This window comes from Salmo salar, chromosome ssa21 (assembly GCF_905237065.1).
Source record: "Salmo salar chromosome ssa21, Ssal_v3.1, whole genome shotgun sequence".
NCBI lineage: Eukaryota > Metazoa > Chordata > Actinopteri > Salmoniformes > Salmonidae > Salmo > Salmo salar.
The window spans coordinates 18767213-18786262 of NC_059462.1; the positions used below are offsets into that span (position 1 = coordinate 18767213).

Sequence of the window (19050 nt, forward strand, 5' to 3'; positions counted from 1 at the left end):
AGCTGGCCGCCGGCCAAACTGAACAGTCAGGGAGGTGACCAAGAACCCGATGGTCACTCTGACAGAGCTCCAGAGTTCCTCTGTGGAGATGGGAGAACCTTCCAGAAGGACAATCATATCTGCAGCACTCCACCAATCAGGCCTTTATGGTAGAGTGGCCAGACGGAAGCCACTCCTCAGTAAAAGGTACATGACAGCCCACTTGGGAGTTTGCCTAAAGGTACTCAAAGACTCTCAGACCATGAGAAACAATATTTTCTGGTCTGATGAAACCAAGATTGAACTCTTTGGCCTGAACGCCAAGTGTTATGTCTGTAGGAAACCTGGCACCATCCCTACGGTGAAGCATGGTCGTGGCAGCATCATGCTGTGGGGATGTTTTTCAACGGCAGGGACTGGGAGACTAGTCAGGATCGAGAGAAAGACGAACAGAGCAAAGTACAGAGAGATCCTTGATGAAAACCTGCTCCAGAGTGTTTAAGACCTCAGACTGGGGTGAAGGTTCACCTTCTAACAGGATACCGGCCCTAAGCACACAGCCAAGACAACGCAGGAGTGGCTTCGGGACGTCTCTGAATATATTTGAGTGGCCCAGCCAGAGCCCTGACTTGAACCCGATCTAACATCTCTGGAGAGACCTGAAAATAGCTGTGCAGCAATGCTCCCCATCCACCCTTACAGAGCTTGAGAGGAACTGCAGAGAAGAATGGAAGAAACTCCCCAAATACAGGTGTGCCAAGCATGTAGCATCATACCCAAGAAGACTTGAGGCTGTAATCACTGCCAAAGGTGCTTCAACAAAGTACTGAGTAAAGGGTCTGAATACTATATAATATTTTTTTTGCTATGTCATTATGGGGTATAGTGTGCAGATTGATGAGGGAAAAAACTATTTAATCCATTTTAGAACAAGGCTGTAACATAACAAAATGTGGAAAAAGTCAAGGGGTCTGAATACTTTCCGAATGCTCTGTACATGCATAGCTGCGTGCATATTCTTTTCTCATCTACATCTTGTAACCCTATGGGCCCTGGTCAAAAGTAGTGCACTATATAGGGAATAGGGTGCCATTTGGGACGTGGGCACTCACTAATGACTGTTGATGTTGGAATCTGTATCGCCGATATAATCTCTCAAGCACAGACTCACTCTGTACAGCCAGAAATCTGGCATTAGTCCTTCCCATCTGGGGAATGTATGAGTAGACACCTCTGAAAACCATTAACTGTGGATTAAACATTCAGGCTAGGTCATCAAAAATGTGTTGCTCCTTGCTCTAACCATCTGCCTCTTACGGAAAAACCACATGATTTCACATGTGGAAAATCACATGATTTCACATGTGGAAAATCACATGATTTCACATGTGACATTTCCATATGTTCGGCACATGTGAAATCATGTGAAGCCATGTGTTTTTGGAACACTTCACGTTATGTGGATTTTCACATGTGAAACCATGTGTTTTACATGTGATGATATTTCACATGTGGATTTTCACGTGATCCACAATGTGGATTAACATTTTCAAATGAGATTTCACAGATGATGCCCTACAAACAAAAATAAGTTGTTATGATACACATTGTGTTTTCAACGTACATATTTGACAAACATGACTACACTAGCTAGGTTTCCATCCAATTGGCAACACATTTTAATGTGAATATTCTAAAATCCGCATGAAAACAAGATGTGTTTCCATCAAATTGACTTGTTGCAGATAAAAGTGATGATGCAGGGCACATAAAAATACATTTTGCAGTTAAATTCCCAAATACCGAATAAAAAATACAAGTTAAATGTGTTTCCAGGACATTTTTTCAACTCTTGAAAATGTTTGCATTATATAGCGTGTGCCCACTCTGGTATTGGCACATGGGCTCGAGCCAACAGCTCACAGATACAGTGCAGTTATAGCCTACATAAGTGGTTCCCAACCTTTTTCGGTTGCTGTATTTTGCTCTGCCCAGAGTACCCCTGAAGTACCTCCTTGTGCATTTTACCAGTAGGCCTCATGAGTCTTCTCATGTACCCGCTGTGGATAGGCCAAGAGCCCACAGGGATCCTAGTACCCCTGGTTGGGAACCACTGACCTACATGATGAGAATATTATGGACAATAACGTCCATCAACCATCGAAATTCATGTCACCAGAATAATACCCTCAATATTTATTGGAAAGGAGCATCAAGCTCATCACCTTGCACATTCACCACCCTGTGAAGTTCTGCATCCGACAAGCCAACATTCCTTGTATAATTAATTTTACAGACACAAAAAGATCCCACCTTGTCTAGTGTATTTTGTTTTGTCGATATTTGGAAAGTTTACCAGCAGGTCTGTCATGACATTTTTTATCCGACATGAACTTTACACACATAAAAAGGTTGGATGTAAACCTGATTAAGAGGGTACATTTATTTACACAGTCTTTATTATCAACATGTTCTCACCTGGGATTTGAACTCACAACCTCTTGGTTCACGGCATTACAATCTTCCTGCTACGCCACCATGTCTGTGTCAGTAACTGATTTCACCTGTATTCCTACACTTTGGACTTCAAAGTCAAATCTCAGACACTCAAGAAAAACGAATATATTTATATTAATGATTCAGGAGTAACATTAAATCAGAATAATATGCCCCAACAACATTAGACAACTATACAGAAAACCCTCAAATTGCTGAAATAAGTAATTGAAATCCATGATGAGAGAATAGTCAGAATAACTAAAATAGCACTGCACTTGGCACTCTTTTGCTAAGCACTGAGATGTATTATAGGTAATGAATGTTTAGGGGAACGCTATTGACTTTGTGGTGCAGCAGAAATACAGTATCAGCGTATTCCAATTCCAGAGGTTGTGAGTTCAAATCCCAGATGGTATCATAATTAAGCTGAACAGCGATAACACATGGAATTGCACATTTGAAAATGTGATCACATGGGAAGTGTTTCAAAAACATGTTTTCACATGTGAAATGTCTAGTGCTGACATTTTGGTTATTTTTAGTTTTTTTAAACCACTAATTGATAATGTCGGTTCAATTATTTGAATTCCATTTAGTTTATTATTCTGTGAGCTAAATGCGCATATTGCTCGTTTCTCATAAATCGGACAAAGCCCGAACTGTGCGATGGAGTAGGGAGTTGTAGTTTCCAACAGGCTAATACTCTACATAGTTTACCACAGAAAATGTGGTAATTTACTAAAATGACCATAATCCATTGCGCACCTACTTGTCTGGTCTGTGTTTCTTTTATGCCTGCTATGTATAAGAGACAGAAGAATGCACAATCGAGAGAGCGTTATCTCTACCTGAAAATACACGATCTAAGAAATTGATAGTTGGTATTCAGCAGTCATAAAAGTATCTGATGAAGGCGAGTCATACTTGTCCTGTCAATAAATCTGATTTATGTCGCAACAAAGTGCTCTTTTTTCTTCATTCTCCCAGATCGTCACCAGTTGAAGTATCCTGGGGTAAGGAATGTTTTTTTGGAGTCATAAAAGTATGCTGTACTTACATTGAAGAACTATTAAAATTGTGGTTTTGTCAGACAGCATAGACAGCTACTCTATAGAGATGAGATGATGACTAGGAATGAAATAAAGTCACCAAATAAAGCAAATGTAATATACACAACAACAAATATTTTATTAAAGTGAAGTAATATGAATAAACGATGGTTAATAAGTGATAAGCAGTAATGGGTAGTCACTACCATCATGGGACATGTATTAATTGTTTTATGCAGTGCTGTTACTTCATTCAAACCACATAATGCACTTAATGTTGAGAAATTAGTTTCACTATATTATTACTGCTGAGACATTCAATACACACGACCAAAAGGGGGGGGGGCTTTTTGGCCCATCCTGCAAATCAACTTGGCATGCCTCACTTGCAATTTCATTTAAACTCATAGGATAGCCTTCTTTTGAAGCACTTATGGCAAGAACTGTAAAAAAAAAAATACATATATATGTTATTGGCTACTTCAAGAAACAGAAACAAATAAAACGTTGGTGGTTGTATTTGATTAACATTTTATGGAAAAGGTATGGATATCAGCAAACAAAGAAAGGCACGCAACTACCGAGGACAAACATAAGTACAAGGTAGGCGTTTAATGATTACGTTTTTTTAAAGTATTGACCTTGGGCGAATCAATGTAGTGAGAGCTAGATTCCACAAAGCCTGGTCTCTGCTTCACTCTGTTGGTGAAGTTCATCAGAAACTTCCTTTACCATGGAGTGGAGTTTAGTTCCCTAGGTATAGGACGACAGGTAGCATAGCAATTAGAGCATTCGGCCAGTAACCAAAAGGTTCTCTGTGCCCTTGAACAAGGCACTTCACCCTAATTTGCTCCAAGGGTGCCGTACTACTAGGGTTGACCCTGTAAAACAACACATTTCACTGCACCTATCCGGTGTATGTGACAATAAATATTTTTGGGATAATTTGTGGATTTGACAGCTCTAACACAGTTCCACTTCCGACACCGCAAAAACAACTGCTACGTGGGTATAACAGTGTTGCTTCTGTCCCTCTCCTCGCCCCAACCTGGGCTCAAACCAAGGACCCTGTGAACACATTGACAACATTCACCCCCGAAGCATTGTTACCTATCACTCCACAAAAGCCATGGCCCTTTAGAGCAATGGGAAAGAATAACTTCAAGTTCTCAGAGCAAGTGACGACACCAATTGAACCACTACTAGCGCGCGCCGCTAACTAGCTAGCCATTTCACACCAGTTACACAGGTGTCCAATAGCGCGGGTCTGATATAATCTAGCACTAAGGGTGCATAAATACTCTGAGGATTTGAACTTGCAACCTTTTGGTCTGTGTGTATTAATGTCTCAGCAGTGCCACCAGCTGGTTATTTGTTACCAAGAACATACAGTATATGCACACACTCTCAAAAATAAGAGTATGTTTATGGTAGTGTTGTTCCCTGGTGTACAAAAAGGCCAAAGGAAAACATAAGATACCTTCAAAGGTACACAGAGGAACTCACATGGTAGGGTGAGGGTTCATGTGCGGACAATCTATTTAGGGTTCATGTGCGGGCAATCTATTATAATGGTACATTTTTCTACCCAAAATATTACATTTAAAGCTGCGTTCGTAACCATGTGAGAGGTGGGAATTTACTAGTTGTGAAGTCGTAATACCAGTTGGATGCATTCTTGTGCATCCAAATTGTTGGGAAACACTAATTGGCTTGTGGCCAACAAGCTGCGTCACCCATAAATGACAAATACAGCTATCAGATTGGTAAACAAATTATAGAGTTCAAAAACCATATTAACAGGTTGGTTTTTCTAAATAATGTTTTGTTACATTTGACTGCCGAAAATGCTGTTATCAAGGTCATTTCCTTAGTAGTAGTGATGATAATAATTTTTTACGTGTAAAGCGCTTTTCAAAAATAATCTCAAAGTGCATAAATAATAGTAGGTTTTTATTTTTATTTTACCAGGTAAGTTGACTGAGAACACGTTCTCATTTACAGCAATGACCTGGGGAATAGTTACAGGGGATGAATGAGCCAATTGTAAACTGGGGATGATTAGGTGACCGTGGTGGTATGAGAGACAGCTTGGGAATTTAGCCAGGACACCGGGATTAACACCTCTACTTTTACGATAAGTGCCATGGGATCTTTAATGACCTCAGAGAGTCAGGACACCCGTTTAACGTCCCATCCGAAAGACGGCACCCTACACAGGGCATTAAGATAGTTTTTAGACCAAAGGAAAGAGTGCCTCCTACTGGCCCTCCAACACCATTTCCAGCAGAATCTGGTCTCCCATCCAGGGACTGAGCAGCACCAACCCTGCTTAGCTTCAGAAGCAAGCCATCAATGGGATGCAGGGTGGTATGCTGCTGGCAAGGTGACATCATAGGTCAGCATGTGGGAGAAGTTGGAGCTCATGGATGATAGACGCGTTTCCCACTAGTAATTACCAGTTGGAAGGCCATTCATGTGGATTTTTCCCAGTTGAATGTGGTGAAATCCTACTTCCCATGTGGTTATGAATGCAGCATTAAGAACACTCATTGCTGGACTTTAAAGTGTAGGTGGGGCAAATGTATTCGGGAGCATCTCTTTTGCTATTGTCAGTTTTGCAATCTTTGTAAGAACTTGTGTCAATCAAGACCTGCACTGTTAAAAGGTTATTGTGCAGTTTCCAGGACCTTGATGGCAGCTGGTTCACAGGAAGTTAATGTTTAATTTTCAAATCTTACTGTCAACTAGTTACAAGTGGGTTATTGAAAATGTACTGTAACTTAATACAGCTAATTCTTCACACCCACTGACCTGATGGTCTGGTTTAAAGTATTAAAATTACTAGCTATAAATTAAATATTGTATGGTACTTTAGTGTCGCTTCTTATAGGCTGCCGCTGTTTCCATCGATCACATTACCCCATTCTTTCCTATGCAAAGACTCAATAGCGCAAAGAAGTCGGTAATTTTAACAGGTGACCACATACTATTGTGTGTATAGTGTATGACTACACAACCTGTGAGTTAACATTAACTAGCTGGCTAGCTCACTAAAGACTCGTCAATAAAAAGGTCACAACAGCCATTTTGCTAGCCTATGCTGGTTTTCTTTTGTAAGGAAGGTAATGTGCATTGTACACATAACTACAGTCGGTGGTTATCTAGCTAATTTCCATAAGCACCTAGCTAAGCATAGATCTTCGACCTAACCAAAATAGCTTGTCAGCAGCTAGCCTCTCGATTACGGAGGTCGGAAAACGATAAAATTCACGTATGCTTATTGGAGTAGTGGTTACAATCCAGTACATAGCACTGAACCATCCTTGCTTCTGATCAACAGAGAGGCCTAAGCTTAGCTAGCTAGTTAGCTACAAAAGCCAGGGATATTCAAATAATTCTAGAAAAAAAAGCTACGGTAGGTAATTGGAAAGATGCTATACCACAATACACACGATAAATACACAATATCAGTTATTTAAATGAGAAACTACAAAAACTATGTTTATTTATATATTATATAAAATAATATCTACTATTTATTCTATTTGACTTCACCTGCTAGGTTCCTTGTTACTGAGCGTTTGTGTGGAGAAACTGAGTTTTTTCCCACCCTGCAACACTGCCTTCAGTGATCACGTCAAAGCATGTGACAAGATGTGCAATTCTGCAGTGGTGTAAAGTACTTACAGTTGAAGTTGGAAGTTCACATACACTTAGGTTGGAGTCATTAAAACTCGTTTTTCAACCACTCTACAAATTTCTTGTTAACAAACTATAATTTTGGCAAGTCAGTTAGGACATCTACTTTGTGCATGACACAAGTAATTATTCCAACAATTGTTTACAGACAGATTATTTCATTTAGAATCCACTGTATCACAATTCCAGTGGGTCAGAAGATTACATACACTAAGTTGACTGTGCCTCTAAACAGCTTGGAAAATTCCAGAAAATGATGTCATGGCTTTAGAAGCTTCTGATAGGCTAATTGACATCATTTGAGTCAATTGGAGGTGTACCTGTGGATGTATTTCAAGGCCTACCTTCAAACTCAGTGCCTCTTCGCTTGACATCATGGGAAAATCAAAAGAAATCAGCCAAGACCTCAGAATTTTTTTTTGTAGACCTCTACATGTCTGGGTCAACCTTGGGAGCAATTTTCAAACGCCTGAAGGTACAAACATTCGTCTGTACAAACAATAGTACGCAAGTATAAACACCATGGGACCACGCAGACGTCATACCGCTCAGGAAGGAGACGTGTTCTGTGTCCTAGAGATGAATGTACTTTGGTGTGAAAAGTGCAAATCAATCCCAGAAAAACAGCAAAGGACCTTGTGAAGATGCTGGAGGAAGAAAAATATCTATATCCACAGTAAAACGAGTCCTATATCGACATAACCCGAAAGGCCACTCAGCAAGGAAGAAGCCACTGCTCCAAAACCGCCATAAAAAAGCCAAACTACGGTTTGCAACTGCACATGAGGACAAAGATTGTACTTTTTGGAGAAAAGTCCTCTGGTCTGATGAAACAAAAATAGAACTGTTTGGCCATAATGACCATTGTTATGTTCGGAGGGAAAAGGGGGACGCTTGCAAGCCGAAGAACACCATCCCAACCATGAAGCACGGGTGTGGCAGCATCATGTTGTGGGGGTGCTTTGCTGCAGGAGGGACTGGTGCACTTCACAAAATAGATGGCGTCATGAGGGAGGAAAATTATGTGGCTATATTGAAGCAACATCTCAAGACATCAGTCAGGAAGTTAAAGCTTGGTTGCAAATGGGTCTTCCAAATGGACAATGATCCCAAGCATACTTCCAAAGTTGTGGCAAAATGGCTTAAGGACAACAAAGTCAAGGTATTGGATTGGCCATCACAAAGCCCTGACCTCAAGCCTATAGAAAATGTGTGGGCAGAACTGAAAAAGCGTGTGCGAGCAAGGAGGCCTACAAACCTGACTCAGTTACACCAGCTCTGTTGGGAGGAATGGGACAAAATTCACCCAACTTATTGTGGGAAGCTTGTGGAAGGCTCCCTGAAACGTTTGACCCAAGTTAAACAATTTAAAGGCAATGCTACCAAATACTAATTGAGTGTATGTAAACTTCTGACCCACTGGGAATGTGATGAAATACATAAAAGCTGAAATAAATAATTCTCTCTACTATTATTCTGACATTTCACATTCTTAAAATAAAGTGGTGATCCTAACTGACCTAAAACAGGGAATTTTTACTTGGATTAAAAGTCAGGAATTGTGAAACTGAGTTTGAATGTATTTGGCTAAGGTGTATGTAAAATTCTGACTTCAACTGTAAGTAAAAATACAAAAAAAGTACTAAAGTAGTTTTTTGGGGGTATCTGTACTTTACTATTTATATTTTTGGCAACTTTTACTTCATTCTACATTCCTAAAGAAAATAATGTACTTTTTACTCCTTACATTTTCCCTGAAACCCAAAAGTACTTGTTACATTTTGAATGCTTAGCAGGACAGGAAAATGGTGTAATTCACACACTTGTCAAGAAAACATCAGATGTCATCCCTACTGCCTCTGATCTGGCAGACTCACTAAACACATGCTTAATTTGTAATGATGTCTGAGTATTGGAGTGTGCCACTGACTATCCGTAAATAAATAAAAAACTTGAAAATGTGGCCATTTGCTTTGTTTAATATAAGGAATTTGAAATGATTATACTTTTACTTTTAATACTTAAGTATATTTTTGCAATTACATATACTTTTGATACTTAAGTATATTTAAAACCAAATACTTTTAGACTTTTACTCAAGTAACGTTAGTATTTTACTGGTTGACTTTTACTTTTGTCATTTTTCCATTAAACTATCTTTACTTTTACTCTAGTATGACAATTGAGTACTTTTTCCAACACTGCAGTTCTGTTTGATAGCCACATTAGCAGCTAGTTAGAATTTAATTTAGGGAGGGGTAATTACAGACAAATATATTGATAAAAGTTACCTTGTCCGAGAGACTTTCCGGGGTAAACCTACACAAAATACAGACCTTATATGAAGTGGTTTTAAAATCCCCCATTGAAAAATGAATGGTGGAAAAACGATTGGAACCATGTCCGGGTTTTACCGCTAGTTTCTTGTGTATTATGACTCATATTGTGGTACTCAATTGACTCCTTGAAGGAGAGCTCATCTCTCCTTGTCCCAGAATCGGCCAGGACGCATTGCGCTGCCCATTATCGAAACATGGGCGAAGTACACAATGGTCGTTAATACGATGCCAATGGAGTTTCTCATCAGCTCAAAAGTATATCTGGGGGCGCATCTAGGTTTAGAAATGCTGTGCTTTCGCCTCTTTCTGTGGATAAGAGTTAAGTTTCCCTACCAGAAAACACGTGATACTGTAACGTGTTGTGTATTAGCGCATAAATCCGGGGTGTACGGTCCAAACATGCACTCATAATTGACATAGCGTATAAAAAGTACCCGCAAGTTACCGGTGGCTGAAAACACAATCATCGCGGGATGAGCGAGTGACACATTTCCGGTTAAGGATGGTCCATTTAAAAATCATTCCTTCCTCCCTCGCCCCTTGCCCTGCAGGTGTATACTCGTCAGTTGTCAAGTGTCCGCTTAATTTGAGGGGACAGGGTGTGTCTTTTAAGTCTTTGGACCTTAAACCAGGAGGCTCCTGAAGCGCGGATTGCTTGACTCTTTTTTTGCGAGTGTTGGCTCCTTCAGACCGTCTATCTATATCTATGTTTTCACATGTATATTTTCGCTTCTGCTTTTACGAACAGGTGAACATCACTTTCATCCGAATGGAATTCTAGGAACGCACGGTCTTCAGGTACAATTATTTATTAATGTCAGCATTTAGTTCAGATCAAGAAACAGTGTAGCATGTATCATTTTATTATAGAAACACCGTGGCTCTTCATTAATACAGATGTTTTTTTATATCCTAAAAATAGTTTGTGTTTAATAATTTCAAGACTTGTAGAAGGGTTATAGACACCAGCTTTCTATAAACACATAAATAATAGTAGCCTAGATGTAAAGTGTTGTCCTCCTGCCTCAATATTGCAACATGCAACTTGATCTTCATGTTTGATGGGATACAAACCTCACAATAGTTATGTACAGGATCGAATCGTAGTGTCAACCTTTCCTATTGTGTGAGCAGGACAAGTTTATTTTCTGTATTCAATCTTTTTTTTTCTTCAGGTCAATAACCGACCATGAGTTAGAAGACTTAGGCTATGTGATGTTTAATAAATAAGAAGATATGAAACATTTTCTTCGGACTATTTATTTGATGTTGCAGTGTTGCTATGGTAAGTTACCAACACCAATCATTGTTAAATAACAGGTTCAACATCTCACTGTACTGTTTTTGTCACTATCATATATGTTGTTGTAGTATGCGTTATTTACGCAATAAGGCATGAGGGAGGCCAAAATACCACGGCTAAGGGCTGTTCTTACCCGCGACGCAACGCAGAGTGCCTAGATACAGCCCTTAGGCGTGGTATAGTATTCATATATCACAAACCCCTGAGGTGCCTTATTGCTATTATGAACTGGTTACCAACATAATTAGAGCAGTAAAAATAAATGTTTTGTCATACCCATGGTATATGGTCTGATATACCACGGCTTTCAGCCAATCAACATTCAGGACTCAAACCACCCAGTTTATAATAAGCATTATGATCTGGGTGGTTCAAGCCCTGAATGCTGATTGGCTGACAGCCATGGCATATCAGACCATATACCACGGGTATGACAAAACATTTTAACATTTTAATTTTTACTGCTCGTTGGTGTAATAGTTTATAATAGCAATAAGGCACCTCAGGGGTTTGTGATATATGGACAATATACCACGGCTAAGGGCTGTATCCAGGCGTTGCGTCGTGCCTAAGAGCAGCCCTTAGCCAGGGAATATTGGCCATATACCACACCCCCTCGGGCCTTATAGCTTAAATATTCGACCTTATATTTCTGGCAGCTGTTTTTGTGTTTTTGTACTGAACTGGAAAATAAAATATTTTAGTGCCACAGTGGTCTAATACCCTGACTACACCACGAGCGTTGCAAAATAAATGTAGGAATCTATGTTATTCAATTAGTGCACCCACACTGCTTGTGCGTGTCAACGAGCGTCTGCGTTGCCAAGGGATAAAATAGAAGTCATTCCTATTTCTGGCGCAGATCGCGCTGCAAGTCCTGCCTCTCCCATCTCCTCATTGGTTTATAGAAGCAGGTACCCACGTGCCATCTCCTCATTGGTTATACCCACATGGCTGATTGTGAGGCGAACTGTTGCCAGGTGTCGTGGTAATACTAAGAAAGTTTAGATGCCAATCACCATATAAGTTAAACATGAAAAAGCCTGGAAGGAGGAGTGATGACTAGAAATGATTCGGTTGACCATTTTTATGTGTGGATTAATTGTCGGAGTAGAGGACCTTGTGCATTTCAGGTAAAATAACAACCTAATGTTTATATCCCAGGACAAATTAGCTAGCAACAGCAAGCTAATGCTTTTCGACCTGTCCCCAAATTAATGTAATTGGTTCAGAGTTTGTTTTGATATTTTAACCTGCGTGTCTTGATCGCGTTTGGTGTAGGGGGACAAAATACATTTATGCACGATGGCACACGCGTGCAGCCGGTTTGGGTTCCATGTAAGGCACTGCAGTGTTTGAGGCGTCACTACAGATCCGGTTTCGATCCCGGGCTGTGTCGCAGCTGGCCGCGACCGGGAGACCCATGAGGTGGCGCACAATTGGCCCAGCGTCGCCCGGGTTAGAGGAGGGTTTGGCCGGCATGTCCTTGTCCCAGCGATTCCTGTGGTGCGCCGGGCGCATGCACACTGACACGGTCGCCAGTTGTACGGTGTTTCCTCTGACACATTGGTGCAGCTGGCTTCCGGGTTACGCGAGCAGTGTGTCAAGAAGCAGTGCGGCTTGGCAGGGTCGTGTTTCTGAGGACGCATGGCTCTCGACCTTCGATCTCCCAAGTCCGTACGGGAGTTGCGGCGTTGGGACAAGATTGTAACTACCAATTAGATATCACGAAATTGGGGAGAAAAAGAGGTAAAAAATAATCATTTAAAAAACTGGTTCAATATAGCATTCCAGTTTTACTGCCAGATACTAGCAGCAAGTTATGTATTTACTGGAGCTGCCTACCTGGCCTCGGATAAGATACTGTGATCAACATTTTCTCTCACATATATACCCACCCACAAACAGTCTGTGTCTGTGGGCAGTATAGTGGTACCATATACTGTATGTTATCTTTATGAGTTTGATGGTAATGGCCCTCACTGTATTATCTTCTTCCTTTTAGCCCTGTGCTCCCTCCCTGCTCCAGTCAATGTTTCCATAGAGTCCCTCAACTTCCACCATGTTCTACGCTGGAGCGCCGGTCCAGGCACACCTCCTGGGACCGTGTACAAGATCACCCGCAGGTTGTCACAATATTTTTAATGACCGGTTTATTCCCACACCATTCTGTTGTTGAGGTACTCCTATATGCTTTCCAGTGCTTTGCCTATATGCATTTAGCAGTGGTGGAAATCTGGAAACACTGGACAGTTACTTTGAATTAAAACTGAGTATAGTGTCACCTCTCATCATGATTTTGTTTGTGTTAATCTTGTTGGATAATTCTACTACTGCATTGTGGTTAGGTTTTTGGACTTTAGACAAATGATGTTGATCGGATTCCCATGACACACTTGATATGACTGGGTTGTGGATTGTCTCAGAGGTTAGATGTAATAACACTATAATTACAGTAGTAAATCATTGCTTTTCAGAGTGACAGTCATTGGAAAGTTCAAACTTCAGTCAGAGCATTTTGGGTTTCACTTGTGGAGAAATGTGTTGGTTTTGGACATAAGCTATAACCTTTACCTAACCAACATTAGCCTATTCAGCATAATTTGCCTGTCTTACCAAGTGTGTTGCGGCTGGAAGATTTGACTGCAGTGTGAAGTGTTTTTCTCAAGTATTGCTTTCACTTGACCGTAGATACAGCTTTGTGTCATCGTGGTCGTTGTTTCCACCCTCATAGTATCTGCTCTAGACTCTAGAGACAGTACTCTGTTATGCAGGTGTTACCACTTTAAAAAGGCTGTGAATTTCAAGTAAATTCAATATAATCAACCACTTTCTCTTCTGCTGGGGGTCTGGTGAGGATGCAACAAGTCAGACAGATGAGCTTACTGAAAGCACAGCTTTGTTTTGTTTGAACTACAGATAAATACTCATTATGGAACAGGAAAACCAACTGAGTGATATGGGTATAAAATCCTGTCTCACAACACTGTGAATGAGATATTGTTGAGATTTGAAGACCACACTAAACATTTGAATAATTTGGAATTGAACCAAACGTACTTTTGTTAATAAAGTTATTCAACTTGGCCTACTCCTTGTATTATTTGCTAATATTCGGCACCACACAAAAATTACCCTCCTTGTTTCTGTCTCAACAGAAGAAACCACAGGCCGCAATATCCACATCAAACCAACATGACAAGTCATAGGCTGGATCTAAAGTTCCCCAAAGAAGAGTATAAAATATGTGTTTGGGCCTCCCGCAACCTCTCAGAGTCGCCCGTGGTCGAGACCACCTTCACCCCCTTCACACAGAGTATGTCTGCTTTCCATTTTGACTTGCTAATAAGAATGTTAAGATATTTCTTTGCTAGAGATTTTGAACAGGTGTTTGTATGAGGGCAATTATTTACGTTATCCAAGTTGACATTAAATTACACAATCTAGGTATGTATTTGTGTGTGAACGTGTCTGATGTAATATTTTTGTAAATTGTTTACTCTGTGTGTGAAATGATGCTACCGTACCATTATATCTTACATAGCTGTTATTGGCGCTCCAATATTGTCTTTGGATGGATGTGGCAACTGCCTGGAAATCAACATCACACTGCTTGAGATAGAAACTATTAAAAAGGTCTATGGGAAATCCTTATCTTTTGACATTTACTGGAAGAGGGCAGGAGAGACAAAGGTAAAAACAACTAGGCCTATTCATTCCTTGTCTTCATTGCCGTATCAAATTGTACTCTTTTTTTTCTTTTTTTAATGATTTGAAATATAGAGGACTGTTTCATGTGAATTATTACTCTTCGTTCATGTTCATTTCCAGCCCCAAATGACCCAAACGACTCATTTAGCTTACATGCTGGAGAACTTGGAGGTGGGTATGGAGTACTGTGTGAGGGTGTACACCAAGATCATCACCAACCTCAACACACGGTCCTCTGGGTGGAAGTGTGCTTACACCAGCAGTCTGGAGCCCAACAGAGGTGAATATTGTCTATAGTTTCAGTCAATGTTTCATCCCAATTGCACAGAGCTCATATTTGATCATGATTCTCTCTCTCTCAGTCCCTGCTGTTGTAGCTGGGGTGTCTGTTGTCCTCATTGTGAGTGGGGTAGGTCTGATGGTTCTCACGTTTGGCCTGTTCTACACGGGGTTCTTGTGCAAGCTGAAGTCCCACCAACCCAGAGGACTGGCGAGAAATGGCTACGTCTGTAACTAACTACACCTCACAATCTCACTCTTTGTCATTGTTTCAATGTTGATCTGTGGATCAAGGATGTGAATTTGTGGAGCTTAAGAAATGCAAAGCCAATGCAAAGCCAATTTCTGTAGGAAAATACTGTAAGAGGAACTCTGTCACCCATGTAGTCTACATAAAGGGGTGTACACACACAGATTCAGGAATCTTATGGTACGTCACTGTACCTTTCTCTGTGTTTAACACAGCCTCTCTCTCCTCCCCCCCATGCAGACTGCCCTGGTGGGGGGCTACTTCCTCATCCCAGAGAGGACGATCCCTGACTTGGTCTCTATATCTTCTGAGACAGAGGAACAAGGGAAGGCCCTCAGATCAAAAACACACCATAACAGAGAGAACTCTAACCAAGCGGGGGAGGAGGAGGAGGAGGAGGATGAAGAGGAAGAGGGGGAAAACAACGACTACATGGACCGCGCTGCGGGGCTCTCATCTGACAGCAGCTCCAGCACCACACAGTCCCAGGATGCATCAGGGGCCAACGTAGCCCTCCTTAACACAGCAGGGCATTCTGGGGGATTGAGTTCTGAGGTAGCTGCTGCTGAGGAGGAAAGGGAAGCTCCTGTGGGTGTGATGGTGCTAGGATGTCAGACTCAGGGAGAGGTCAAAGGTGAACAGGCGAGGGTCATTTCCAGCTTTGACGGAGACCGACCCAGACCTCTGGGACTTGGAGGGTTGGGTGGAGAGGAGGAGAAAGAAAGAGAGGTGGAGGAGAAGGAGACCTCTGGTAATGTCAATCTGTTCTCTGTGACTCTGGGGGCAGTAAAGAGGGATGAGGAGGGCGAGTATGAAGAGGAGACAGACTTTCTATTAGAATTTTCAAAACAGGAGCAGAAGCCTCAACTTCCCATAGACTCTTTACAGAGGAACTTACGACCGGGCAGCATGAGATCTCCGAGTGAGATACAGGAGGATGCAGGGCTAGTACTGACACTGCCACAGACAGTCTGCACATGGATATACTCTGAATATTCAAATAGACATGCTGACAACAGCACAGAGACACACTCTGGCTACCTTGTAACGCACTCAGGCACTGTGCAGGCTGACAATGAGACAGCAGAAGAAGAGGAAGAAGAGGAAGACTTCTCAGGGTACATGGGACATTGATTAGTGTGTGTGTGTGTGTGTGTGTGTGTGTGTGTGTGTGTGTGTGTGTGTGGTGTAATAGTGTTCCTTAGCCTATAACTGCACAGATATTCCACTTGGTTGGATATGCCGTCTCACATAGGCCTACATTCCTTCACCATTATTGCCTTCTGTTGAGAATGTGAATGTGTATGTAAAATAATAATTTCCATAAAATGCCATGCACTTGTTTTTGTATGTCGGTTTTATTCATTGTAATGTAAGTGCAATTTCATGAGAGAAGAATAAGAGCTCAGATCAAATCATGACACCATCTTAACCGACTTAATTTGGCCGACTTAATTTGGCATCAATGTGCTATTGACTCTTCCCCAATGATTGTATAACTACAAGACCAAAAGTATGTGGACACCTGCTCGTCGAACATCTCATTCCAAAATCATGTGCATTAATATGGAGTTGGTCCCCCCTTTGCTGCTATAACAGCCTCCACTCTTCTGGGAAGGCTTTCCACTAGATATTCAAACATTTCTGCGAGGACTTAGTGAGGTCAGACACTGATGTTGGGCGATTAGGTCTGGCTCGCAGTCGGCGTTCCAATTCCTAACAAAGGTGTTCGATGGGGTTGAGGTCAGGGGCTCTGTGCAGGCCAGTCAAATTCATCCACACCGATCTCGACAAATGATTTCTGAATGGACCTCGTTTTGTGCACGGGGGCATTGTCATGCTGAAAAGGAAAGGGCCTTCACCAAACTGTTGCCACAAAATTGGAAGCACAGAATTGTCTAGAAGGTCATTGTATCTATAGCGTTAAGATATCCCTTCACTGGAACAAAGGGGCCCATCCCGAACCATGAAAAACAGCCACAGACCATTATTCCTCCTCCACTAAACTTTACAGTTTGCACTATGTATTGGGCAGGTAGCATTGTCCTGGCATCCTCCAAACCCAGATTCGTTCGTCGGAATTCCAGATGGTGAAGCGTGATTCATTACTCCAGAGAAGGCGCTTCCACTACTCCAGAGTCCAATGGCAGTGAGCTTTACACCACTCCAGCCAACACTTGGCATTGTACATGGTGATCTTAGGCTTGTGTGCGGCTGCTCGGCCATGGAAACCCACTTCATTGTTGCTTCCAAAGGCAGTTTGGAACTCTGTAGTGAGTGTTGCAACCGAGGACAGGCAATTTTTACACACTTCAGCACTCAGCGTTCCCATTCAGTGAGCTTGTGTGGTCTACCACTTTGCGGCTGAGCCGTTGTTGTTCTTAGACGTTTCCACTTCACAATAACAGCACTTACAGTTGACCAGGGCAGCTCTAGCAGGGCAGAAATTTGACGAACTGACTTGTTGGAAAGGTGGCATCCTATGATGGTGCCACATTGAAGGTCACTGAGCTCTTCAGTAAGGCCATTCTACTGACAATGTTTGTCTATGGAGATTGCATGGCTGTGTGCTCGATTTTATACGCCTGTCAGCAATGGGTTTCGCTAAAATAGCCGAATCCACTAATTTGAAGGGGTGTCCACACACATATGTGTATATATAGTGTGTATGAATGGACAAAGACATCGAATGAATTAATGGTGTCACGTGATCGATGGCTTTGTCCATTCATATATAGGGGTCCGACGGGCTGCATTTCAACAACATGCTGGTTATTGTGGTTCCAAACGTTGAATAGGAACAAAAATCTCAGGGGTGAACCAAAAAAAAAAGTAAAGGGTACGACACTGTCAGCCTGGACTCAGGGGTAGACGTAACATAATAATGGTTAATCCTGGACACTCCTATTAGTATGATATGATACATTTCGTATGTGTCACGGTTGTCGTAAGGCTTGGACCAAAATGCAGCGGGAATATGTATACTCATCTTCTTATTTGAAGGAGAAACAACTAAATACGTATACAAAAAAAGAACAAACCAAAACAGTCCTGTCAGGTGCAACAAACACTAAACAAGGAACAACTACCCACAAATCCCATAGAAAAAACACCCCTCTTAAATAAGACCTTCAATTAGAAGCAACTAGGAGCAGCTGCTTCCAATTGAAGGTCAACCCCATTAACTAAACATAGAAATAGAAAGACTAGAACTAACATAGAAATAAACTAACAAGAACATAGCCCAACAAACCCCGAAACACTCTAAACAAACACCCCTCTTACATAGGAGCATAGCCCAACAAACCCCAAAACACTCTAAACAAACACCCCTCTTACAGACTAGAACTAACATAGAAATAAACTAACAAGAACATAGCCCAACAAACCACGAACCACATAAAACAAACACACCCTGCCACATCCTGACCAAACTGCAATAACAAATAACCCCTTATACTGGTCAGGATGTGACAGTGTGGTATGTATTAATTTGTGGATGGCCATCATCCATTTCGTATGATATGTTACGAATTACAATTCGTACAATATGTTACGAATTTGGAAAACGTATGATATGTTGTGAATTACAGCCTCATTCTAAAATGTATTAAATAAATACAAATCATCATCAATCTACACACCATACCCCATAATGACAAAGCAAGAACAGGTTTTTTGTATTTTTAGCAAATGTATGAATTTTTTTAACAGAAATACCTTACTTAGACCCTTTGCTATGAGACTCGAAATTGAGGCCAGGTGCATCCTGTTTCCATTGATCATCCTTGATTGGAATCCACCTGTGGTAAATTCATTTGATTGGACATGATTTGGAAAGGCACACACCTGTCTATATAAGGTCCAACATTGCACGTCAGAGCAAAAACCAAGCAATGAGGTCAAAGGAATTGTCCGTAGAGTTCCGAGACAGGATTG

General features: G+C 41.3%; 1 protein-coding gene across 3 annotated transcripts; it reads left to right on the plus strand.

Moving 5' to 3' along the window:
* The first annotated feature begins 10081 nt into the window (after window positions 1-10081).
* Window positions 10082-16454, plus strand: LOC106581740 (uncharacterized). 3 transcript variants are annotated; one of them, XM_045704506.1, is made up of 9 exons: window positions 10082-10366; window positions 10744-10853; window positions 12877-12997; window positions 14030-14187; window positions 14416-14564; window positions 14703-14862; window positions 14945-15087; window positions 15352-16266; window positions 16298-16454. In XM_045704506.1, the coding sequence occupies exons 2-8, from the start codon at window positions 10805-10807 to the stop codon at window positions 16243-16245; spliced, it is 1674 nt and encodes a 557-aa protein (XP_045560462.1). In that variant the 5' UTR covers window positions 10082-10366; window positions 10744-10804; the 3' UTR covers window positions 16246-16266; window positions 16298-16454. The 3 variants fall into 3 exon arrangements, with proteins under 3 accessions (XP_045560462.1, XP_014019461.1, XP_014019462.1); XM_014163986.2 differs by having other exon boundaries at window positions 15352-16454; XM_014163987.2 differs by lacking the exon at window positions 10744-10853 and having other exon boundaries at window positions 10088-10366; window positions 15352-16454.
* Window positions 16455-19050: the final 2596 nt, after the last annotated feature.